At 38.4% G+C, this 25987-nt stretch overlaps 1 protein-coding gene across 15 annotated transcripts in view; it reads left to right on the plus strand.

The window, feature by feature from the left end:
* TINAG (tubulointerstitial nephritis antigen) overlaps positions 1–25987 on the plus strand; it is a 132262-nt gene that overhangs the window by 4892 nt on the left and 101383 nt on the right. For all 15 annotated transcript variants that reach the window (XR_006014129.1, XR_006014132.1, XR_006014134.1 and 12 more), the window contains exons 3-8: positions 970–1059; positions 2637–2751; positions 11659–11782; positions 13942–14092; positions 20132–20312; positions 20766–20811. Coding sequence is in view for 2 of the 15 variants with exons in the window: in XM_042016682.1 (XP_041872616.1) it covers positions 970–1059; positions 2637–2751; positions 11659–11782; positions 13942–14092; positions 20132–20312; positions 20766–20811 (707 nt within the window). In the remaining 13 variants the exon portion in view is untranslated. The remainder of the gene's footprint in view (positions 1–969; positions 1060–2636; positions 2752–11658; positions 11783–13941; positions 14093–20131; positions 20313–20765; positions 20812–25987) is intronic.

Consider the following 25987-nt stretch of genomic DNA (forward strand, 5'->3'; position numbering starts at 1 on the left):
TGGCTGCAAAAGTAGTGCTAAGTGTTAAGGTTTTGTGGAAGTAGATTATAGTCCCCTTAGAAGCATGGCAAGAGGGAAACGGAACTTTCTAATCAAGATGTGAATATTAGACTGTTAAAATCTCCTCCTCACTGGCCTAATTCTTTTCCTGCTCAGTCAAACCTAAATTGAAATGGTTTCAGTCTAGACCTGGGCATTGACCTGAATGCAGACCAAACAAATATCATTGAACTTTATGGAATCCTTCCTCCTTGTTTGTTTGTTTGTTTGTTTTTTACACGAGTAAGGAGAGATTACATTAACTTGTAAGGGAAGGAAATATATATATGTATAAATAAATATAAATATACACTATATATATATATATATGCATTTATGTGGGAAGGGGAGAATTGTTTGAGCACCCTTTTCTCTGCCTTGGGACAGGAGCAGACAGTGCAGGCAGGGGAGCTTTGCTCTCAGCCCTGGCAGTTGTCTGCCTGAGCCTTGCCTCTCCAAAAACCAGCCCCACACTGGAGGGACTGGGGCCCCAGGGCAGTCCCAGAGCTCCAGCTGTGCCCAAACAGGGCTGGAGCTCCCACTCTGCTGACTTTAGCCCAGGGTCCTTGGAGCAAGGTATCTGGGGCCACAAAACCCTTTCTGGGTTTCCAGAGTAAATCTCCCTAAAAACATCACATTTTTTCAGGAATTCAACATCAACATCACATTCCCTGGTTTGATCTCACAAAGATGGAAGCAAAATTTTTCAGATATGACCTTTCTAACAAGCTGTAAACCTTCCCAGCTTGTTCCAATTCATTAAGTGGTGAAGCAGGAAGAAATGACACTATGTTTTCATAAACACCGTGTGACAATTATATCGTTCATACTTCTTTCCCCCTCCATCTGCCTTCTGCTGTTAAAGTGCATATTTTTCCTTTGACAATTCTTTTTTGTTGTTGTTGTTTAATGATATTCTTGTCCTTTCAGCAAATGTTTCAACAGTCTCTGGGAATGTTCAACAGACGTATGCCTTGTTCGCCAAGACTTAATTCAGCACATCAATTCTGGAGATTATGGGTGAGAACCCTTTTATTTTAGAGTTCTGTTATGCATCACAGTATTGCTCATTGTGTGCATGTGCTAATTACAAGGTATGCAGTCCTTCTCCAAATATGTTACAGCAATTTGACAGTAAGTGTGCATTTGTGAAACTTTCCTAATGTACTGGCAGATTACAAAGCTTTAAATAGAAAGATACTGAACATCTCATGCTAGTAAGAGTTACTCTAAACAGCTATCTAAAATATTTTCCAAATTTAGAGCAATTTTTTTCTCTGAAAACACAATTTGCATCATCTTCCCTTATTCTTCATTGTGTTTATTACTTGGGATAGATATTTAAAGTAATTTTTTCTCCTCCCATGAGACCACTGTTCCATGTTACAGGACTCTAGGTAGCACTGGAAGAGGAGAAGATGGGCCGAATGGGGACCAAGTTATGAGAACTTTGTGGGGCTTTGTGGGGGTGTTTCTCTTGCTAATAATCTCATTGCCCTAGCTAGTGCACGGAGATTAGGGGCCCCAGTACTGGATCTGTGCCTTTGGAGACTGCTGGCTGTTTATTGACAGAGATACAGGGGCAGCCTCCCTGGGATCTGGGGTACCAAATTCACCAATGAAGCCTGTCCAGATTTCAAACTGTCATGAGTGCTGAAATACTTCACAGGAGACTTTTAAACCAACTGAATGAGGATAAACAACCAAGTTAGGCCCCTGGAGCCTTAACCTGTCTCTTGTCAGTGGTGAGCAATGAGGTTTGTCACAGGGTGACAGGTGAGGTATGGCTCAACCTGTCCATGTGCTTGCACTTTTCACTGACCACAGGGAGACCAAGAGCAATGAGGCTTCTTTGGGCAACATGAATCCCACTCCTTGTTCTTCATATAAAAGCAAGAAAGGAACGGGTTAAGAGAATGCTCGCTCCCCTGTCACTCAGCCCTTATCCAGTAATGAATTTCAGTGTGTTCCAAATGTGTATGGCTGCAAGGGTGTGGTTTTTTTGTTGTGCATATAGTTTGCACGTCAGCACTACAGTGTGAGCCGAGTCCACCTGAGAGTAGTGAGGGAATACTTAGAGAACCATGGGGAGCCCTTCCTCTCACAGCGGCTATTGGTATAAAACTTGGGCAGAAGATGTCAGCTGGGCTTTCTGCTGGGTTCAACAGCACCTCTCTTCTGGTGCACCAGAGTGTGAAGGCACACTGTAACTCACTACATGAGGCTGTTGGTTGTCTGTGGGAATCTGGGCTGGAGCAAGATTTGAGCATAACTTCAAGAGAACAATAATATTTTGACTGAGCATCTTGTTTTCCAATACTGCCCTGAAGTATTGCGTGCTCATGTCCTGCAGGCTGATGTGATGCTGACCCCAAATCACCACTATTCATATAGTCCTGTGTTGCTCCATCTTACACTTATCTGCAGTGGAAGAGCCCATAGTAAATATTTTCTCATGTATATTGAATACAAGGTTTTGAAATGTGGTTTCAAAAATTTATTTCTGGATGCTTTTGCTAGTTGTACTCTTAAATGAGCAATGTGTTAATGTGAGTTATATCTCTAACGTGGGTCTTTGGTTTTCATCTGTGAGGAAGATGGAAAGCTGACAACTACAGTCAGTTCTGGGGAATGACAGTGGAAGAAGGTTTCAAAAAGCGCCTGGGCACCTTCCCTCCATCTCATTCTTTACTGAATATGAGAGAAGCTCCAGTAAGTGTCATGTACACTTGTTAATTTTTGTAAATAACTTTATCACATGGAAAAATAACCATGGACTATTATAAGAGTATGATTCAGGGTTTTGGCACTGAATGTTTCTATGTTGAATATGATGCTCCTGGAACAGTTCTACAAGTCATAGAATGTCTGGCCCTATTGACAGAAATCAAACAAGGAGGAGCAAAAGAAAATCCTAATCACTGTGAAGTTCTGCAGCAATATTAACATATCATTGTAGATCACTTCTTTAAGAGGGCTCCATAGTAATCTCTCAATTTTGTAATCATTGCAGACATAGCTGTAACCACAGGAAAATAAATCTGGGCATAGTTCATTAGGGCTAACAGCTGAGACTTCACAGCCATCTTTGACAGAAGCTGTGAAACTTGTTTTGGGTTTTGAACAAATGGACAGCAAAATTATGGGAATCATGGCAAAATGAAATGATTACTACCAGCTTTCTAAACCTCTTGGCCATGGCAATTTTCATGACAGCTAGATTAAATTTCCTATCATTTATTTATGCTAAAATTAGTTCTGCAGCAAAGCAAACATACTTTAAGTTATGTATGTAGCTTAAGCAATTTAAGAAAAAATACAAGTTATTGAATCCAGAGTGATTTTTCCAATGCTTTGGATCAGTTGCTTAGTTTCTTTCTTAGAGGACACAATTTATGGAAATCACAGACCAAAAAATCCCCCACCTAACTAGCTCACCATAGTGAAATTAGAAGAGTTGCAAGTATAAATCTATACATCCAAGGTTTGCAAAAGCATTAAGTATAACAGGTATTTATCTTTGGCTTCTATATAGTTCAGGCAATGATGCCATTTGATTATCTATTAAAAGTCAATCGTTGATGCTTGTATATGTGTTGTGGTGTTGCCTAGAATCGAAAGAAAACTTTCCAAACATTATTAAAGGTGGTAATATAAAGAGCAGTTACTTAATGAAAGCTTTCAGGTGCACAAAATATCTATGTGCATGCCCAATATGGGATGTCCACAAATTTTGTAAGTTTAATTGATTAGCATATCTAGCAAGTACATCCAATAGGAGACCGGTTGCCCTGGTGTAGTGGTTTGGTCCAAAATACTCATTACTGTTTACCTTCTGTGAGATAAGAATTAGGAGAAACGCAAAGCAGGCACCAAACTGGAAAGAATATAAAGAAATTTATTAACAGACCTAAAAGAAGAAAAAAAATCATACCACACCTTCAGAACACTTCTCCTCCCCCCACCTTTCTCCCTTCTCCCAGTGACAATGTAAAAAGACAACCCTTGAGATGTTCAGTCTGTTTACCATTTCCATAATAACCTTGTTCAGTCCATTTAGGAAGAGGAGTCTCTCTTGTCCATGCTGTGAAAACATTATCACAACGAGACAGCCGCCCAGGTTGGTTCTCTGCTCACATGTGAGTCCCTTCTCACAACTTGCAGCTTTTCCCACAACTGCTTTCGAGGGTCCACTCTTGAATTACCAGGGTACAATTTTAAGGTTGAGCCATTCAGAAACAAAAGTTCTCTTCACCCATCTCTGGGAGCATTTCATCACTAAGAACAGACGCCCTTCTCCTTCCCTGGGAGCAAAGGGTCTTCTTCAGCTTCATCTTTAGGACTATCTCTGGGAGCATCTCTAGGAACTGAGGTTTTCTCCTTTCCATTTGGAGCAAAAGTCCTCATCGCTTCCATCTCTCCCTGTCCAAACTTCTCATCAAATTACAGCTGCTTCAGCATCTGCCTATCTCAGCGCAGGTGCTTTTGCTCACAAGTACAAGCTGAACGCTCCACTCCCCATGCCTTCATGAAATTACAACGGGTACTCTGATATATCATAGCTTTACAACAGAATTTCAGCTTTAAGCATCTCCTCTTTCTCTTCCCTCAGGTTTTCAGCTCTTCACAGCACTAAAAGGGTTAATCTCACCTTGGCCTTGCAGCTGGAATGTCGCTGATCGCTGTTGGTCACATGATCTTTGCCGGACAGTGGTGGGCAGCTTCAGCTGAATCTTGGCCGCACTGGAGGGGGGGGGGAGCTGGGCTGCTCTGTCTGCCCCCACCCCGCCCCCGGGGGGGGGGGGGGGGCTCTGCGGGTGGAACAGGGCCCATCGGCTCCAGGATGGCCGTGGCCCAGCCTGGCCTGGCCCGGCCCGAGCAGGGCCTGGGCCGGGCCCGCTGGCCCCTGCACGGGGCCTGCAGCCACCTGTCTGGAAACGAGACAGAGCTGTGGGAGGGGTTTGTCTATTCTTAAGTGTGGATCGTAGAGGCGGTCACAATTTTAAGTGGCTTAAAAATTGTCCATATTCAAACTGGCCAGCTGATAGGTTCTGTCAGGTCACAGAGGAAGCTGTAAGCACCCCTTTGCAAGAACATAACTTCTGGGACTATGCCTGCTAAGCCATGACACCTGGTAACCCACCTTTGGGCCTGTCCCTTGGAGTCTCTCCAAGGGCTTCTTCACCCTATATTTTGTTATGTCTCCTGGGTACTGGTGCAAAACAGGGTGTCCTTGTTAGAAATGCTTTTTTTTAAAATAAGACTAAACAGTGACACTGACTGTGCCTTAATTATGCCTCCCCTGATGGGGGAGAATTTTAAGAGTCTTTGCCAGGAGTCTGAGAGACGAATGGGACCTTCAGCCTTCTCTGCTTTCTAATAGTTGTTTATTAAGTCTTATCAGAGAAATAGAGCCACTTAATGTGACCCAGACATAGCACAGAGCAGAGAATGCAGGAGAATGCCAAATTATCAAGATTTACACAGTCTTTTAAAGGTGAATCACCCAATGAAAACTTAAAACAAAAGATATTTTCACTTTTCTTCCAGTGTATAAGAAATCATTTTGTCACGTAGACAGGAACTGCAGAATTCTTTATCCACTCATCCCAAATTACTTCTACTGCAGAATATGGAGTAGTAGAAGAAGAAGAAGAAGATCTGGAGAACAACAACAATCCTCCATTTTGAAGTTTTTTGCTTTTATCTATTTACTATATTAAAAAACCCAAATCCTCTAAGTTTTTCACCTTGTGACAATCTTACATAATATTCTATCACCGAGTTCACACCAGTGTAGATTCTAATTCTTCCCAGAGGGTAGGCAATTTTCTCCAAGGACGAATGTCAAAAACAGTGTTGTCCAGGAGGGTAGAACCCTTCAAAACAGGCAGAGAAGTATTCTCTGCACTCTGGGTTCCCACAAACAGAATTTTGAGAAGGTAGCATAAATGTGTGAGAGAGGGTAATCTACTATTGTAAGGTGTGAGAAAGCATGAAAAATTATACAGCTATATACCAAAAATCTACAAAGCTGCAAATATATTAAAAAAAAAAAATAAAAAAGCTTAAAATCTTTAGGCATCAGTGGCAGAAGGATTTCCACGTGATGGTAAGCCCTGTGTGACAGACAGTGGCATTGCAGAGCTGCCACTTGAACAGGTTTTGGGGAAAGAGGGAATGGCCTCTGCAATAATTTTAGCAGTCCTAATCCTTTTGCTTGCTTCAGACTCATTCTGTGTTGCACAGAATGCCAGCTCCCTGCAGCGGCATGGAGAAGCATTGGGCTGGGGCCCAGATCAGCCAGCTCAATCAAAATTACACTGTGAAGGGTTGCCAGAGCAAGAAGTGGACAGGAATCAAGCTTTGGAGTTTTGCCTTGTAGGATTTTCTGGACTACTCTTTGCAGCCAAAGATGGGTCATTTCACTGGAAGATGGCAGGTCAAAATAAGACAATAGCATAAAAGAATTTAATCCAGTATTTAGTAGGTGTCTGCCTTAAGTCACCGGTGAACTGCACTGAGGCTCAAAAGCATCGGATTGATTTGCTGTTTTTGGCTTTTTCCTTGAGGGATACAATGTGGTGCTTATATAGCACAGGAGAAAAAGGATGTCATCAGAGGCTGATATCTCCATTGGTAGGTATCTAGCTAGGTGAAACAAATCCCACCTAGGAAAACAGGAAAGGGGTTTCAAGAAATTCTTTACGATACTTCCTTTCCTCCATTCAGTTTGGAGTAGCTGTTTACCCAGCAGTCCTGCATTACATCCAACCTATTGAATCATTGTTATTAAGCTTCCTGCAGCTACTTCACTGCTATGCTTCTTACAACCTTTGTTCCACTGACAAATTTCTCAGTCACATTTTCTCTGTCTGCTGTCTCAAGAAATCTATGAGCCACAAACCAACTCCCTTTGGCGCTGCCAGACACCCAAGGAGATTCAGTGGATTTTTCTCCAGAAATCCAGCTTTGTACATTCATGCATTAAGCCGTCAGGAGACTTCCTTACATGTTGCTGGAACCACATACTTTCCACAGGATTCTAAGAAATCTTTCTACTTACAAAGGCTAAAAATATAAAATAGTACGCTCTGTATGACTTTCTCAGCTTCTGGAAAATTCATTCAGCTTGCATAAAATGGGTCTCAGTTGTACCTGAGCCCATCTCCTACCTATGGCTTCTCTTCAGAATTATTAGAACTTCCTTGCTTTTAGCCCCATGGTTTCTGTCTTAGCTAGTGGTGATATAAAAAATATTTTTCCCTGAAGTTTCCTATGAAGTTCCAAATTTCTCTGATTTTGTCTCCTTCTGTAGTTTCCCAGAAGAATATAATCTCTTTAGTGTCATTGTGCTGCCTCAGGAATTACCTGTCTTTGCCACATTTTAATACTTCACAACAACACTTAAAAACGACAGTTTCCTTCACTAATAGGCAGATCCATATCTACCGTCACTGCACCATCCAACAATTTCGTAGCATGCATTGGGCTCATCAGGGGATACATCAATCGATTCTTCCAACTGGCAAAACAAAAGAAGCCATGGAGATAAGTTCCAGGCACTTTCAAAGATAAATATCTTACCAGATTTTCATGGACTATTGCCCCTGTTTCACCTTTCCTGAATAATTTTCTGTCACTGATACACAGTGAAGCACACTCACACATTTACAACGTCCCAAGTGATTCAAAACTAGTGAGTTTCCATGACAGTGTTTCCATTAAGCTTCACCTGTAACTGACAACTCAGAATAGGGTAAAAGAGATATGAATAAAAAAATTCAGAAATAATGACTTTGTAATATTTTTCAGAGACACTTCTCAAACCTTTATGGTTTAACCTTTAAGTGACTTTGTTGACTACTAATTCACTTGCAGGCTGATGTACTAGTTACTTATTGTGGATAAACTGGTACTAATTAAATAGTCATGCGTTCTATGGGATTATTACTGCCTTTCCCATTTTGCAAGTCACAAAACTAAACATCCACATATTTAGTGGTTAAAAAACTACAATTAGTGTTCAGGAGTTTTGGGCTTGTACTGACCTGATTAACTGGTAGCTCTGGTACAGTAGAAATAAATCCGAAATCTGCAGCTACCATTCATTAAATACAACTTTTTTTTTTTTTTTTTTTTTTTTTTTTGACAAAACCCGTTTATTCAGCATGCTTCTGATCTATTATTAAGGGGAAAAAATGATAGCTTCTGGTATGCAAGAGCCTGACGTTGCAAATTATTTTCTGTTGTCTTTTGGGGATGCTTGAGAAAAACATTTTTGTGTAGAAGGGGCTTCTTACTCAAAGGCATGGGAAAAAAGTTCAAAAATATTAAGCTTTTCTGTGCTAACAATTTTATATGTACAGCACAATCAAATCCCAGCAGTGTCCAAAAAGTTTGCTTCTGGAATAGAGATTTTTTAGTTGTTTCTTTGACTGTCCAACTACAAATAAATCTTCATAGGATTAATTCAAATTAAACAGTGTGACAGATCTACATGTCATCTTAGGGAAATCCAAACTTCCTGAAGTTTGTCTTAGAGCTTTTAAAAGTTCTGCTGTTAATAAAAGACTATACCTGCTCAATAAGGTGATGCTTTTGTGTGGAAGGGAAGTTTAACATGATGGTACATTAGAATACCTAAAAGACAATGATATAGAGCAAGAACTAAATCTGAACTGAGGGCTCTCTGTTACATAGTATGGCTAGACCTGAGTACAGACCAACAGCTAAGTGCACCACTAAAACTGTTTGACTCCTGACAAAGCTGAAGCTCCTCCATCTGAGAAGGCATTTTCACTGCAGGAGACAACCATTCTTGAAGTTCCATGTAGCACAAGAATAACCACCACACCTTTAAAACTACTGTGGTGCACTTTTGGTGGTATTCTGTCAGCACAAGTCCTGGCAAGAGGTACATTTCAATGGTAGGATCTGCACCCCTCAGCAACAAGATGCTCACCTAAATGCCATCTTACAAGAAAATGAAATACATAATAAGGCACCATTTTTTCCACTAAATATCTAGAAACTCAAAAAACCAATTGGAAAGTAGACAAAGTACACCCTCTGTTCCACTGATATATGGCTTTTCCCAGTAAAAACCCTCAGCAGTTGTAGTTGTCTTGCAAATAGAAGGTCATTCATGCCCATTTTGTCTTCACAAAGAAAATGATGTCCAGAAACTTTTTCCTCCATTAAAAAAAAAAAAAAATTGCTTTCCCTCAGGGAAAGAAGTGTCCACATTTGCAAATTCATTTATCTCTGGCCTTTTTTCTTTAATTGGTCATCTATGTTTTCTGAAGAAGTCATAGTTCAAATTCAAGTGCTCTTTTATATCCTCTTACCTTTCTGCTTTGGCCAGGCTGCTAACTTCACTACAGAGAGTACATATAAAGGTTTAAAAATAGTTCACCAGTCATGCTGCTGATTGCCTTGTGCTGTCTGATGCTGATCCATGGAGCATACACTGAGAAACTGTTGTCTAGACTTAATGTTTGTCACAGAGCAGCAGTACTTCTCAATATCAGGGCAGCAATTTTTTCAGAAAAAAGCCAATGTTTCTGGCTACAGGTCATTCCTGCATTTCTAAATGCCAAGGCTAAGGGTTAATGAGGGGTTTGCTCTGGGATTTACAATATGAGGCTTATAAATATATTGGCAGTAGGTTAGGAATACATAAAGTAATACATTGTCACAGACTGGAGATCTATTTAGAATTTTGCTTTTCTCAACTGCCTCTTTTGTAGTGAGGCATTGTAATGATCATTGTAAGCAGCCATTACCCACATAATTGTGCTAAACATTTGCCAAATTTTGCTTTTTTACTGGTTGGTAGTGAACAGCCTCATCATATAAAAGAAATTCTATTTGTCTGGGATTTCTCCCGTATGTTTCATCTTCAAAGTAAATCTTGAGCTTGTTCTTACTCGCTAATAATGAACATAATGATAATTTGTCAAGTTACTCTTTAAATTAGTTGCTGCTTCCTAAGTGTCACTTGAAGTTGCAAGTCCCATGTATATAAAACCCTTTGAAAAAGCAGACTTTTGAAACTGATTAATCAAAATACTGAGATTAATATTTTACCAAGGTTTAAAAAATTTACTGGCCTTTTATGGGTGGAGGTGAGACTTTCAAAATCATTGAAGTGATCTAAGAGCTGGCAGTACTCTTTAATTGATTCAGGACTCGCAGCCTGCATCTAACCTGGTCAACCTAGAACCTCTGGGTCTGGGAATGCACACAGACTGTATCAATTTGCCTGTGGGGGCTGTATCCCAATGTCAGATACAGACCTGAGGTACAAGCTTCCTTTTTCCTTTCCCACTTTTTCTCAGCTGGGGATTTGCTATGGCAAATCCAGACGTGCAAGCTGGATGGAGGCGCTGCTGTTTCACAGTGTACACAACAAAGTGATCTTGATACAGACAAAGGGCTAAAATTAGGTTCTCTGAAGAGTCCTAAAATAGTTTGAAATAACAGGCCTCAAATGTTTAAATTGTCTTAGCAATGTCTTAGATTTATGATTATAAATCACATAAACTATTCAGAAAAATGTTTTAGCAAGGGTACCCAGAATCAGAAGATAAGAAAATTGAAGAACAGTAAGAGAATTTAAACAGGATAGAAGCCATTCGTCTTCAGGGTTTCTGCCTGCTTATGAGAAAGAAGCATCAGTGAGAGTTTTTCTTAGGAACAGATAATCTTATTTTGTATTTTGTATTTCTTTCTGGAAGTGACATTATCAACAATTTTTTGAAACAGACTGATTGCATGGCTTAATACTGCAGTTCTCTGTGGCCATTCCTATTTCCTTGCACAATATAATCAATCATTCCATGAAGTTCAACACTAAAAACAAAAATGGGTCAATGATTTTGATATGTTGAACACAGAGCAGATTATTAGCAGTTGTACCAGATGGCTCTTGCATATGCAAATATTTGTTCAAAGCTTGGAGGACTTTGGAGGAGGGCATAAATTAAGGCTGAGAGATGAAGGTGGCAGAAATGGCTGGCCAAATTGCTTTAGTGAGCAGACCATGAATTTTCATGAATTCACTATCAGATTGAAAAGCAGAAGAAAAATCACTGATTTTTATTCTGGAATGGGAATAAGTGCTTCTGATTGAATAACCTCTACGTAAAAGACAAATCAGTGATACACTGTACTGATTCCTCTCCCACAGTGACTAAAATTTCCTACCTACACCCACGTGTCTGGGAGAACAGGGCAGCAGGTATCTAACTTCACTGCTATTTGTAACAGAGGGCTTTTCATTCCAAAAATGCCAGCTGGGTCATACTTAGCAAATTTCATTGGATTGTTGTTTGAGATAAAAATCAGAGAGAAACTGGTCAGGTTACTCAGGTTGGCAGTCTTGAAGCTCAGCTTTTCAGTTCAGCTAATGGAGTGCCAGAATCCTCCTGCTCTCAGAGGTCTACAGCACCCAGCCATGGGGAAACCACCTCAGAGTTGCTTGGGAAGTCACAGGGGCCAATGCTTTAGGTTTCTGCAGTCTAAAAATTAACAAGTTTACCAACAAAATTACAGTAGAATTTATGATAAAAATAGGAAATGAAGCATATACAGATCTTCTACATTTTGTTTTAGGGAAAGTCACTTCCAGAAGAAAAGTTTCCTGCAATTTTTTCAGCGACTTATGAGTGGCCTGAGTGGATTCATGATCCTTTGGATCAGCGAAACTGTGGAGCATCCTGGGCTTTTTCAACCGCAAGTAATATTTTTTTCCTTCCCTTTAAAAGTATCAGTGATGTTATATGTGAAATGAAAACTGTAGTGGTTAGTTACAACATAATTTCAGCTCACTTTTCACTTTTTATTAGCAAATAGGAACTTTTAAAATTGCTACAACTTTCCCTCTGTGTTGTTCCAAAGTCTTAAAATGTCAATCTAAGCTGCAGCACTTCGCTTTTCATAAAATTGTGTAACATAAGATTTTTTTTGTGACAGAAAGTAGAAAATTAGTTGACTGATGCACTTTATCTTAACTAGTAGAGTAATTTTTTAAAAATCCCCATCCTGTCTGTGCAACTACATGCTTGACTTGAAAGCTTAAAACAGGCAGGCTTTAATTTCTTTACATGTATTTATATGTTTCTGCATTTAACAGTGTCCAACCCTTGCTACTTAAGAAAATTGGGTAAAATGTTTTCAAAATTTATGAGAAGAAAAACCTAAAACTGCTCAAATATTCGAGTAAGAAACAATCTTTCAAATTCTGTAAGAAATGTCAATAATGCAATCCAACCTCATGTGCTACCAATTCTGGTTTTATGAGAAATGGGCACAATGGTCACTTTCTCTAAAGAAGCTAGAAAAATCAGTTTTTCTGATGTAAAAATGTACATTTTTCTTGCAATAAATTTCAGTGCATACTTGGATATATAAAGATAGAGAAAAAAATCATGCAATCAATCTTTACGACTTAATTTGGCCAGTGGGTCCTCACAGGTGCAGGTTTCTACAACTGCTTCTTTAAATCACAGCAGTAAGAGAAGGAAAGGAGCACTTAGTCCAGATAATCCCAGCTCCCTGAAAAAACCAGACTGAACAGGTTCTTTTTCTGATATGTCTTATCCACTGCACATTTAAAAAGAGAAAACCAAGAGAGCTTTTAAAAGCTCTTCTGACAGATTACTGCAGAGATGAACAGAGATCACTGAGGGGAAGACTTTCCAGATACTGTGTCTGAATTTTCCTTTCCATAAGGAATTCACATAATTATTTTCAAAGCTATATAGTGTGAGATGCCTTCACATATTTTTTAGGTGCATCTAACATTTTCAATCTGAATTTACAAGATTAATTGTTGCTCAATGAACAGACAAGCACTGCTGTATAATTTTTTCTTATCATGAATAATTTCTGTAAGTATTCCAAAACTTTACAGTAAAAGGCTTTTATACCTATGAAAATAAATTCATTATTATGGGACATCTCACAGAAGCTCAAAATATAGTTTACATCAACAAACTTTCTTTTCTGAAGTCCTCCTCAAAGCTCAGCAAAGTTAGTGTTGATTTTGACAGGGATTTGAATTTCAAGAGATTTTTTAAAAGTTTATTTTCAAAGTAAAAAATTTGGGGCTTAAAGTAATACAAATAAAATTTAATCACAGGTAATGACCAGAAGTGAGGCTTAATGATTGTTTCATTGTCATTCGATAAAGAAGGTAGAAGTACCTTAGTTTCACCCACAATTTAGTTAACCTAGTCTACATTAAATCAGTTCATAAATACATAAGGACTAAGAATCATCATTATCTGAGTGAATTCAGATAAGGTGTCTATCCCAGAAGAATAATTTTGTGTGATAAGGGAAGGAGGTACAAAGAGTCCTACAGTTACACGTTAATATGAACATCTCCAAATATTCTTTGTAATAAAACCAATACATATTTTTCAGTCTTAAATTTTCTTCTTCATAGGACTGTTCTCCTTTTTTTTCCCCCCTCACATAAAGGAAAGAAAAATAGGAAGAAAGCAAAGAGATTTGGAGATTCAGCTGCAGAAAGTTGGAAAGTATTTGCTTCTTCTGCTGAAGGCAACCACATATGAATATGCAAACAAACTTTTACAAACATGGTAGAGACAATTATGCAAATGTCTCATCTAATGTTTAGATATGTGGGACTTTATAATAGCCAGTAAATCTAGGGATTTGTCATATTTCAGCAAAGTTGCTCATGATACTTTGCAATATCCCAGTCCTCTCTCACAAAAGTCTGGGCAGATTATATCAGTATTGTTTAGGAAAGATACCTGCACAGACAGAAAATATTGAGGTTGTATTTCCATCCCTCTTTCACAAAAACAAATGCAAAGTTGTGAGTAATTATTTGTTTTTGATAACAGACAATTTATTTCCATACAGGTGTTGCAGCAGATAGAATAGCAATTCATTCCAAGGGTCAGGTCACAGACAACCTTTCTGCTCAGAACTTGATCTCTTGTGATACCAGGAACCAACATGGATGTAATGGTGGAAGTATTGATGGTGCTTGGAGATATCTGAGAACACATGGGTAAATGTTTTATCTGGCTGTTTAGATAATTTTAAATTGAACCAGTTGCTTAAGTTGTGATAAGACAACACTGTAAATGGACTCAAAACTTTTGTGTCTCTTGAGATATAGGCTCTTCATTTTAAACAACCTTGAGTAAGCAGCCAGTTGCATGAGACAATATTGTGAATATTCAAAAGAATCAAACATCTTTTATCTACAAAGCAAATTGCAATAATCTCGTCCCACGAGTGTTCCAGAATGCAACACTCTGTTAAGGACTGTACCTAGATCCTTCCTTCAGGTCAGACTAAGCAGAGTTAACAGCTGTCAAATTCCTCATGAACAGCTAGAAACTTTAAAATGGGATATAATCATTTATGGAATCACAAATTTATTTTGGTTGGAATTTTTGGAGGTGACCTGGTCCAACATTCTGCTCAAAGCATGACTTTGAAATTAGATCAGACTGTTTAGACCATGTCCCTGGACACATTTTTAGTATCTTCAAGGATGGAGGTTCCAAAACCTTTCTTGCAGCAGGTCAGTTTTTTTGACCACTCTTATGGTCAAACACTTTTTTGTCATATCAGCATTTTCCTTGGTAGGCCTTGTGATGGGTGCCTTCCAACTTTTCACTGTGCATCTGCAAAAGTTTTGTTCTGTCTCCTCTATACCTCTCCTTACATAGTGGAAGACAGGAATTGTATACTCTTTTGCCTTTCCTTCTCTGAACTGAACAAGCCCAGCTGCCTCAGCTCCAGTCCCCTAAGTGCCTTCCACTGGTCTTGATCAGTTTGTCAGTGTCTTTCCTGGGGAACATGTAAGTGAAGATACAACTCCATCTGCTGAGTAGGAATTTGAGGGGAATATTAATTTTTCACAACATCTTGGCAATGTTCTTGATAACAGAGCCCAGTATTGACTGTCCACATTTGCCAAGAGGGCTCACTGCTCACCTACATTCAACTTTCTGTTTCTCAGGGCCTCCTGTCCTTCTCTGTGAAACAGCAGAGGCAGTGCCCTGCCAGTACCTGGGCAGTTCTGGCTCAGAGGCAGGATTTGCCATCTGTCTTTGTTGAACTTCGGGATGTTTCTGTCAGGCTCATTTCTTCAGCCTATTAACGCTGCTCTGAATGGCAGCCATGCACGCTAATCCCTCCCCAACAGTTTTGCATTCTCCACAAACTTTCTAAGGGTGCCTTATATCTAGCTGTCCAGATTGTTAACAGAGATGCAAAACTGTTGCTTTTGTGTTGTCTGCTGGGGAATGCCATTAATAAACAGACACCAGTCACTTTGACCTGTCGACCTTTCAGCATGCCAGTCCACAGCTGACCTTGTAAGCAACTAACCTAACCCAGTAAACTAGAGGAACACCACAGGAACCTATGCTGAAAATGTCACTAAAGACAAGGTAAATGATAGCTATTGCTTTCCTTGCTCTCTATGGAGCCAGTCATTACCTGCCATGGTAAATCTGCCCTGCCTGTTCTCCATCAACTCCTTGAAGTTTGTGTGCCTGGAAATGCCTTCCAGGAGAATGTCAATAACCACATTTTAGATACCATATAATCAAATCCTGCTGTTTTTCACATTATCAGAATTTTGTTGTCCTTTCTGTTCCATATCAAAATCTGTTTCCTGTCTTGTTTTCATACAATCTCATCCCTTACTCTGCTATATCTGAAACTGACAGAGAGATCTCAGGTGTTCTCTCTGTCGACATTTAATTTTATTTATATAACAAACAAACCATGACAAGAGCAAAAGAATGTCAGACATGATGTTTTGTAGTTGACATGACAGCCTGGGGATCCAGGAGAAGACCTGTCACACTATACAAGTGATAATTCTGCTTTCTGCAAGTGTATCAAACTATTTCTGACCTGACAAGGATTTTGTATTGTTATAGGGAGAGTTTACATCGAGTGCTCCTCTGCCTTTTTCTCTCAGGGTTTCAACACTAAATTGGCTGTCATTTAGGTTTTGAGCAGGAGATCCTTTAGCTGAGTGATTCTACCCAGCAAAAGCCTCTCAGCACCTCAGGGGGTCAGGGAAAAGGATTTCTGCATGAAGAAATGAAAGTCATAAATTGACATTTTAATTGTAAGCACTTTTAAACTGCAATACTTTTCTATAACTAGAAGAGCAGTCCCATTTTACTCAGTAGCTCATGTTTTTGGGAGAGTAATTCCAACTCTTTCTCTCTGGATTGTTTTCTTGCCTGTTAAGAACAGGAGCACAAGAAATGCTGGTGTAGATAAGAGAAGAAATGAGAATAATATTTATGAGCACTATCTCCACAATAGCTGGAGCAAGTTATTTTTAGAGGAAAAGCTGTAAAGAATGCAGCAGTAGGACAATCTCCTAGTCTTCTATTCCCTCTGACTGTTATCCCTGTATGGGCACAACTACCATGAGCCCCATAATAATAAGATTCTTCCTATGGCAGAATGTAGTATTATTTTGACCTTACCGCTGTGGCTAGTGACACGGCCTGTTATGCAGATGCAATTTAAGTATAAAAGAGTAAGCTTTTTCTTAAAAGAAAAGCACGGCAGGCTGAAGCTCTACAGGACAGTTCATTATCAGCCTGGCTGTACCCTCACAGGTGTGAATGCAGTAACATTAAGTTTGACCTGACTGAGTAGCAGTGTGACAGTGGTGTGCTGAGCAGGCTTTCTGACTGATGTAAGCCTGGAAACTTAGAGCCACAGCACCGCAGCTCACACAGCACACCTGTGAACTGTCTTTTCACCTCCACACTCCCAAGTACTGGCTTATTGCTCAGCCTCATGGTGTTCACCAGCCTCTTGCAGCTGATTGTCTTGAGTAAAGAATCTGAAGGGCAGTAGTGAAAACCATCAGGAATTTTTGGAAACTAACTAGATCTCCAACAAATCTCAGCAATCCAAGATTATTTTCTTAGTCACTTATTAAGCTTTTTTGTTGCCATGGAGCTAACTCCAGCATGTACAACATCATTGGGCTATGACAGACCTTTTCCTGCTACCATTTTTATCCCTGATCATTGATTTGCCATCAAAGTACCACATATGAAGGTATCCCTACTTACTTATTTTTATAAACATTTCTACAATCTGATTTTCTTCTCTCGAGTTCAAATGATATTTCAAAATCCATTCCAACATTTCCAGACACAAATAAATACATTAAGGGAAATACCCAAATATCTTTAGAACAGATACTGGAAATACACAAGAACAGTTCTTCTGGATCTGAGCAAGGGTCCGTCTAGCCCAGTGTTAAGTCTCTGACAGAAGCCAAGAGCAAATAATATCGAGAATAACAAAAAAAAAATTAACTTTTTTAATTCACCAGACCAATAATTTAATCAGTTTTGTAGCTAAACCCCATAATCCATAACCTTTTACTTGTGACAATGAAAAAAATTGGAAATTTATGGCATAGAAGTCCGAAGTGTCTTTTGAATGAGCCCTGTCAAATAGTCCTTGCTTCCTCACACTTTCAGGTGAGTTATTTTTAGGAATCATTATATTGCAATCATTTTTTTATTATTTCCATACCCTGCAATAGGGAGAAAATACATTGATTTTTTGTGGGGCCTTGTAAATTATCACAGCGGGTGTTCAATGCTGTTTGAAGTTTCCGATGTTTTGATTTCTGGAGTGTGCTTAGCTCAGGTTTTTGACAGATGTCCAGAAAAATCAAGCTGACCTAAACTATCCCCAGTGAAGTCAGAAAACTATTTCCATAAAGCTCAATGAAGCTAGGCCAGTGCTGAGACCTGACGTTTTAGAATCACTGAACACCCAATTAACAGTGAAATCTGCTATAAGTGGAGCTGAAACACTGTTTAAATATCACTCTTTCTCTTTATCTTCCTCCATTAATTAAAGAATAAATATGTATTCTATTACTAATTATTATTAATTTTAGGTATTTCAGTTAAAAGCTACAATTTGGGAGAAATAAGTGTTCTTTGAAAGTATCTATTTTAACTAATAAGGAAAACTAAAAGGTTATATTCATCAAGAATGAAGAAAAAAATTTCATTTTCAGGTAGTATTAAGGTTAGACACTTGAATGCAAATAGTGCTTCTAATCACAACAGGGCTTAATCTGATTTTTACCTTGGTTTCTTGGCAGTTGCAGGGTGTGAGGAAGATGTTATTGTTATTAGCCAACTTACAAATAGCATAGTCTAACGTTTAAGATTGTTTTTTTATCTCACAATTCAAACATATAAATCCAATAAATCCACAAAAATTTTCATTAGACTGGACACATAAACATGACTGAAAACTACTTCTGTCAAGAATGTATGGACATACTACAGAGTTTTCCTGGTTGTACCTGGATTCTGCTTGTTTCTAACGTTATTTTTGTATATATGTATCTATATTTGTGCATATAAACATATTCACATCTATTTCTGTTTTTCTTCTGTAAAGAACCTTTTGGCAAGGTCTTCTCCTTGAAGCGTTTTTAATGTTTGCTGGTGTGCTGGTGCTTCAGTACATACAAAATCATGCTTCAGCAGAAAGCTGTTCAATTATGTTAAACATGTCTGCAGAAACTGTGGTTGGTGAAAAGATTCAAACGTGGCTCCTGGTTCAGAGTGAGTGATCTTATCTGGATAGCCACACAGCTCCAGTGTGCCAGTGCAGCTTTTATTGCTTCACTTCTGTTGTACAAATAAGACCCATCCATGCAGAACCTGTGACAAGCCCATTGGGACAGTCCAGCTGAGAGGAGGGGAAAAAAAAATCCCTATCCCAGGAATGAATTTTTCCTCTGTTGCCTCCCTCTGAGGGGTTTCTAAGTACGCCTGAGGAATACTTGATACTAGGCTGTAATTGCCTGCTCCTGCCCTGCTTATTGTCAATCATGCTCTAAGGACTGTATTTGCCCACCTTCTCTGCCTTGCAGGCCTGATTGCACTCAGCAGCAATCCTGTGTTTCTTTCGAAAATCTATCATCAGTGCTGAATGGAATGATTATGCATATAGAGACAGACACATTTTATCAATAATTAGAGATGTGTACATATATAAACCAAAGATTTCCTTCTACCCGGTAGAAGAAACACAGCATAATAAATTAAAAAATGAGCAGTAACAATCTGTGCATGCTTGGACAAAATACTTGCTGTTCCCCACTGGATACCTATGAATCCAGAATACTGTCAAATTCAGAAGGAATCAAAAGGGGTTGTCAGTGACCAGATTGAAGACCTAAGCAATAACAGCCTAACAACCTTAAATTTACTATCCCTTTTCGTCTAAGTAGAATTGCTTTTGAAGCTTCTGGATGTATGTGATCTAGTCGGGGCAGAAGGAAAAAGACATTCTCAGATTTTCTATCACCAAATGCTAATGGGAAAATGCCATTTCTTACTCAAAATAGCTGAAACATATATGAGCTCATCTTGTAAAACTCCTGACGACTAAGTATACACTGGCAAACACAGTTATACTCCATATTGTGTAGAAATACAGTTTTCACTTCCTCAGATTCAGAAAGTCCAGTATAATTGATGAACTACCTAAATACAAATGCTTTTTATAGGACTGCCTATTTTAAAATATTCTGCTTCAGCAAAATATTTAATTATGCTCTTTGAAAGAAACCCTCTCCTAGGCTTTCATGGCATTAACACAGAAATGTGTATATTGTTTCAGAAATGTCTAACAGTATTGCATGCATCCTGTCACAAGCCATTTTTTCTAAAATAAGCCCATTGACAGTATTGGTAATTTATTGATCCATTTCAGGGTGAACTTTCATGCATTGTTAATGAGATGAATATACCAGGTGACAAGCGCTAAGCACATTTTTTACCTTCTCTTTGGAGAAGGGTGGGGAGAGGACTACTGTAATGGAAACTTAATCATAAATATCATGTATATCAATTGAAGCAAATGCCATCCAGTTGTAGATACGAGTCATTCACAATTCTGAAGAATATTACTTGAAATACACCAGTTGCAAAATAATTAAAAGCTTGAAATAAAATGACAAAAATGTTTAAGCAAGCTTCTTATCAACTCTTTTTTTAAAATACCTGAACAGGGTTGTATCATATGCTTGTTATCCATCGTTTTGGAACAAACACCTGGGGCCATCAGCAGAAAATCGCTGTTATGTGTCAAGTGAACATGGAAAAAACTATACAAATGGGCCATGTCCCAATGCTTTTGAAAAATCCAATCGGTTATACCGGTGTGCCTCTCATTACAGGGTGTCCTCAAAAGTAAGTTCATGACATTCACCTGTTGTCTCACCAGTTTTACTCCTTTGGGGCTTGAATGTTATCTGTCATATTTTAATATGTTCACTTAACTTCAAGAATAGAGCAGTGAATTTTCCTTTAGGTTGCCTTTGAATTTTTCTAAGAGTTGAAATTCTTTATAGTTTCTCAGTTGTATATCATCTCTTTAAAGCTGATAATTTGTGGTTGCATTGAAATTAGAGACAGAAAAGAAAATATGCAGTTACAACAGTGCAGTTGTTCTTCTTAAACATGTTTCTGAAGGTTTTGCTAATTTGGTAAACCAAATATTCTCCAGCAGAAGCACAAGTACAATGGTATATTTATACTATACATATGTGCACACAATGATAAATTAGTATGAGTTTTAATTTTATTTAATAAAATGTGTTATCTTCCCTTGCCCTCTCTGTTGCTGCTCTCACCTCCTCTCAGGAAACCGATATAATGAAAGAAATCATGGACAGAGGACCAGTGCAAGGTATGGTAAATTTAAAGGATGGTAACATTATTGAAATAATTAGACTGTGCAATGACCTTGTATCCAAATATTAGAAAACACAAATTCTTTGCCACAATGAAGAAACTGGTCATATGCACTGTAGTTCATCCAAGGACATTTGGTGGGTAAGTCATGGCCCTAAAGGCAGCATGACTACATCAGAGCCTGTAATGAGTAAAATGACCTTGAGCTGGATACGTTGAAAATTTGTGCAAAATCTGTGTGCAGTAAATCCATGTGCCCTTTTTCATGACAGTTCTTTGGTCATTGGTGAAATAGCAATCTGTAGCTGTGCAGGTGGAATTAAATGTTAGCTCTGCTCCATAGGGCTGGGGTTGATTCCCCCACTGGCTAAAGCCAACCCACCAGGCCTGCTCTCCTCTGAAGGTAACGCTGAACTATATGGGCCTTCCAGCAAATCATTCAATACTGAAATACCCCAGAATTTCTCATTTCAGAGCACAAATGCTCTTGTTGAGGCCTATCAGTTTTGAATTTTTCTGCTGAACTTTGCAATGAAGATCCCTGACCTCTCAGTGGTCAGAAACAGAGAGACTTCAGCATTGAGTAGGGAAATGCAAGAAACTTTTTTTTTTTTTACCCTGGATACTGTCCATTTGTGGATGGCAACAGCTGAAAATGCAGGTTCCTGCTCACACCCCAGGCCAGTGTAACTAGAGAGGTTGATGGATGTGGGCCTTGGGGTGATGGAGAAAGGTCATAGTGCAGGATGTCTGCTTGTCTTGGATGGCTGGCTGATGCAAAACCAAAGGATTTTACTTCAGGGGACTTCTGCATTTCTACTGCCTTTAATTATATAAGGAATTATCATAATCCTAAATTTATTATTCAGATCGTTTTGACTATTAGATAGAACTCATTTTGGTGCATCATGGAGTTGAAATTACCTCTTAAAGCTTGTTATGTGGGCAGCTGCAATTAATCTGAAGCTCAGACTTAACGGATCATCACTCTTTTTTTTTGTTCTGTCCAAATATGTTTACTCAAGGAAAATATTCTTTCCCGTACTGTATTTGATCTAAATACAAAGACAGTAATTTCTGCTGGTTTTAGAAAATGATAAAAATTAGGATCCTCAAGATAGATTTTCAGGCCTCAAATATTGAGTTCACAGTCTGTGTATAAACATTTTGCTGGATTAATCTGTTAGTACTAAATTTTACACATAAAATAATCAATATTCAGCCATTTTTCAGGATTTAGGCACTCAACAATTCATGTAATTTTTAAAAATTTTAATGCTTTTCGTGTATCAGGTTAAGGTGATGCTGTATGTGGAAAAATCAAGATCTACATAAAGGCATATAACCGAGAGTATGTATCATTGTGTGAAATCACTTTCTGTTTTTTCTTTTGGCTGTAATATGAATTTTAAATGAATCACAATTATGATCCTGTAATTTGTCACTCATTCTATCTTCCCATATTACAAATGCAGCCAGGGCAAAAGTCTAATTTTAAAACCATATCATACTGTTTTTCTGCATATGATCTTCAAATACTGAAGGAGATTTTCCATTATTCATTCACTTGTCGTTCCTGAAGAACTTACAGAGTGCTTAGGGACAGTCTTACCTAATGTACTAAGTAATGTTTAATAGCTGGAAAGCATTCAAGATCCTTTAAAGATCATGATGATGAATGGACTTTGATTTTTGAACATATTCAATGTTAAGAAAAATTATGTTTTTTTAACAACTGTGAAGCAGTAGGTGTAGGAATGTAATTGAAAATTTTGTGTTATACAGCTTCCAAGTTTGAATGACAATTTCTCTCTGACCTACGTCATTGTCTTACATGGTACAGAAACTGAGCAATTAGCATTTTTGGATTCAAATGAGGAAATACTAGTTTTTTTAAGAAACCAATTTTCAAGCAGTAATATTTCACCAATCCTTTGAAAACATTCAAATGGACAATCTAATATTGGCCATTCATCCTTTTTTTTTTTTTTTTTTTTTTTTTTTTAATGGGCTTTAGGAAATACTCTGATGATTATAATGCTGAGGTAGGAAAATTATCCTTTCTGACACATTAGTCAGTCTTGATTAAAAGAAAGGCTCACACATTGTTGGCAATACATCAGAGTTCTGACCCCACAAAACTTACAAATTCAGCTATCATGATCTTGGGAAAAATTCTTATATTTACTAACACAAGAAAATTATCTTAGAAAGCCCTTGGCTATATTAATTAAGCCCTATATTAGTGTAGGGCTAAACTCTGTTTCCTTTTGTAGCTACTAGTTTTATTTCTCATGTCTTTGCATGATTAAAAAGAGATAAAAATTCCTATGTAAGCATTTTATGCAGGGGAATCCATAGAGGAATCAGTCTTTTAATCTGCTGCATCTGTATGCATAGATCTGATAAGCTCAGCATGACTGAAGTAGCTCATGCATGAACTACAGTAAAACTTAAGAAAATCGCTGCCTTTTCTGATTCATTAATAATTAATCCATTCATTTTGGGAAATGCAAAGTCTCTCCTATGCCAGAGGGAAAAAAATTAGGTGGTGGACTGTGGTCATCTCGTTCAGTCCAAGTCACAGTATGTATCAGGACAAAGTCACTGAATAAATAAAAATGTCTCAGTCCTAGATCCAGAATTCTCATCATCTTTGTCCATCCTGTACTTCATGCACCCAGACCACTCTAACTCCAAAGACTGTATCATTATTTAGCTCCTGATTGCAAGGTATATACATGTACATAGATATATATATTTACATATATGTACAAATGTATGTATACGCACACACACGGGTGCGTGCTCAGGCAGTATATATGTAATATATAATCATGGATAAAATTCTCTCGCATAAACTAAAGTTATTTTGGAAACACACTTCAAAAATTCCTACCTCATTTTAATGGAAAAAATTTAGGTATGGTATCTCTTCACAGACAAGAACGTGTCTCATTTGGGGCACAAGTTAAATTCTTTGTACTTGCAGTTGAAGGTAGCAACATTGGAAGAAACAGATGGGCTGAGTCTATTAATACATGGCTCCATGGCTGGTGTCACAGATAAAATGGGGTTTTTTGACAATAGAATGGCCTAAGCATCAGGCATGCTGGCACCAGATGGGACTCACCTTTTGCAGAAAGAAAGGAGGGTCTTTGCTCAGGAACAGGGGGTCTTTGTTGGCAGAGCTTCAACAAAGGTGTGATGGGGAAGGGACACAATATCAGGCTTGTCTGTGGCAAGGTGTGGGATAAGATGCAAAGTTAGAGGGACGGGGTGCTAGTGATGATCCTCTGCCTGTGCCTCTGAAATGTGCTGGCCACTCTGGAACACACCTGAAGTCATACAGAGTTGAGCCTATGACTCCTGAGGGAACAGAAGCCAACAGGGAAACACCATTCCATTCCTGGAAGTGTTCAAAGCTAGATTGGATGGGGCTTTGAGCAGCCTGGTCTAATGGAAGGGGCTATCCCTGCCCATTGCAGGGGGTTGGAACTAGATGATCTTTAAAATCCCTTCCAACTCAAGGCATTCTATGAGTCTATTATTTAGAGTTGCTGATAAAGAATAGATTATTTTCTGAAACTGGACCTTGATTTCAAGAACAATGTGACTCACAATTGAAACTACCTTCTCCTGTCTCAGCCTGATGACAGATGAGATCTTTGAACCTCAGTTCTCCCATGGGAGGTATGAATTTTGCAGTATTTGCGTTCAACCTCATTTCTTTCCCTCCCTTTAGCCAAGGTATCAAAACAAGATCCAGGGAAGCCTCTACAGTAATTTTTTGAATGACTTGTCCCCTTCACTTCCCCTGTGATACCCTCACCTAGAATAAGGCTAGCAGGAGTGTTCTTCACCCTTTCTGTTCCCTTTTATCATTTTCAAGCTCTCCCTCCACAGGATCCTCTGCAGCTCAGAAACCTCTACAGGTGATACTGTACCTAGTGGTACAGGGACATCAGCAGAAGTTAAATTTCTTGCTCTGTGCACTGGTGGTCCTGGGGACAGAGGGAGGAGGGGGACCTTTGAAAAGAGCTCTAATGGAGTCCTGAGCTTGCATCTAGAAACACAGAATAAAGTTTGTGTATTTTTCCACTTGGTCTGTGGCTACCAATATGTGAGCTCTGGTTTGGCAGGCAGCTTGACAGAAGCTGTAACACTACTAATTCAAAACATTTAATTTTTTTCTGATTTAACTGATATAGCCATATCCCCAACTTGTCACCTAGGAGGCATCATGGCTGTTTAATCCTGTGTATTGCTATCAGCTTACATTTTTTACATTTTTTTATGTGAGTAACCTCATTAACAAAGTACATTCTTAGCCAGGTTTCCTGGGCAAATGGCCTTATTTCACTAGGTTTTGAGAAGTTTTTTCATCCCCTAAAATTTGTGACTGTTTTATATTTTCAGCCAAATGTGATAGAGGTTGTAAAGATAGCTAATTTCCTTCAAGTTTATGAAAATATTCAGGTAAGAAAAAGAAATTTCAAAGTGTGCCAGACAGAAAAAAATGACTGAATGAGCTCGGTTTACTGGATACTGCAGATCTATACCAGGCACATGTTAGAAATAGTGCAACCACTTAAAAAATGGTCAGTGAAACTTGTACTTTATGGGACTCCCAAGGTGCAAGACTTTAGGAAATTGGATTACACTAATTCTCATGTTCCAAGCTGTGTGTCAGTTAAAATCATAAGCTAAAAATAAGCTGGAATTAAGATTCTATTTAATGTTTCTAATTCACTGGAATTTAAAGGTAATGTAGACCTGAAAAGTATTTTCATTTCTCTGGATTTGTTAGCCCACCATAAAGCAAATAGAACTAAGGTGGCAGAACATATGTCGAAAAGAAACCCAGAATTATTTTCTTAATAAACAAATAAATGATACTCCTAAGAAATAACAAATAGGCATAAGATGCAACTTGTAATCTTCATTCTCTTGCGTAAAATTTCCGGTTCATCACTCTTTCACCTTACATTTTTATGAAAAAAAGGAGTGATTTTTCCCACACTTTTACCTAAAAGTCATGATTTATACATATACAGAAAAACTAGTTTTCTTTAAGGACATTACTGTGTATTTGACGAACTTTAGGTTTCAGAAAAAAGCATGTCACTCCACCATATTTCACAGGCTACACATTTCTGCTAAATGATTTT

This window comes from Corvus kubaryi, unplaced genomic scaffold (genome assembly GCF_017639235.1).
Source record: "Corvus kubaryi isolate FWS band 111438036 unplaced genomic scaffold, C.kubaryi_AGA036_p1.0 split3-73, whole genome shotgun sequence".
NCBI lineage: Eukaryota > Metazoa > Chordata > Aves > Passeriformes > Corvidae > Corvus > Corvus kubaryi.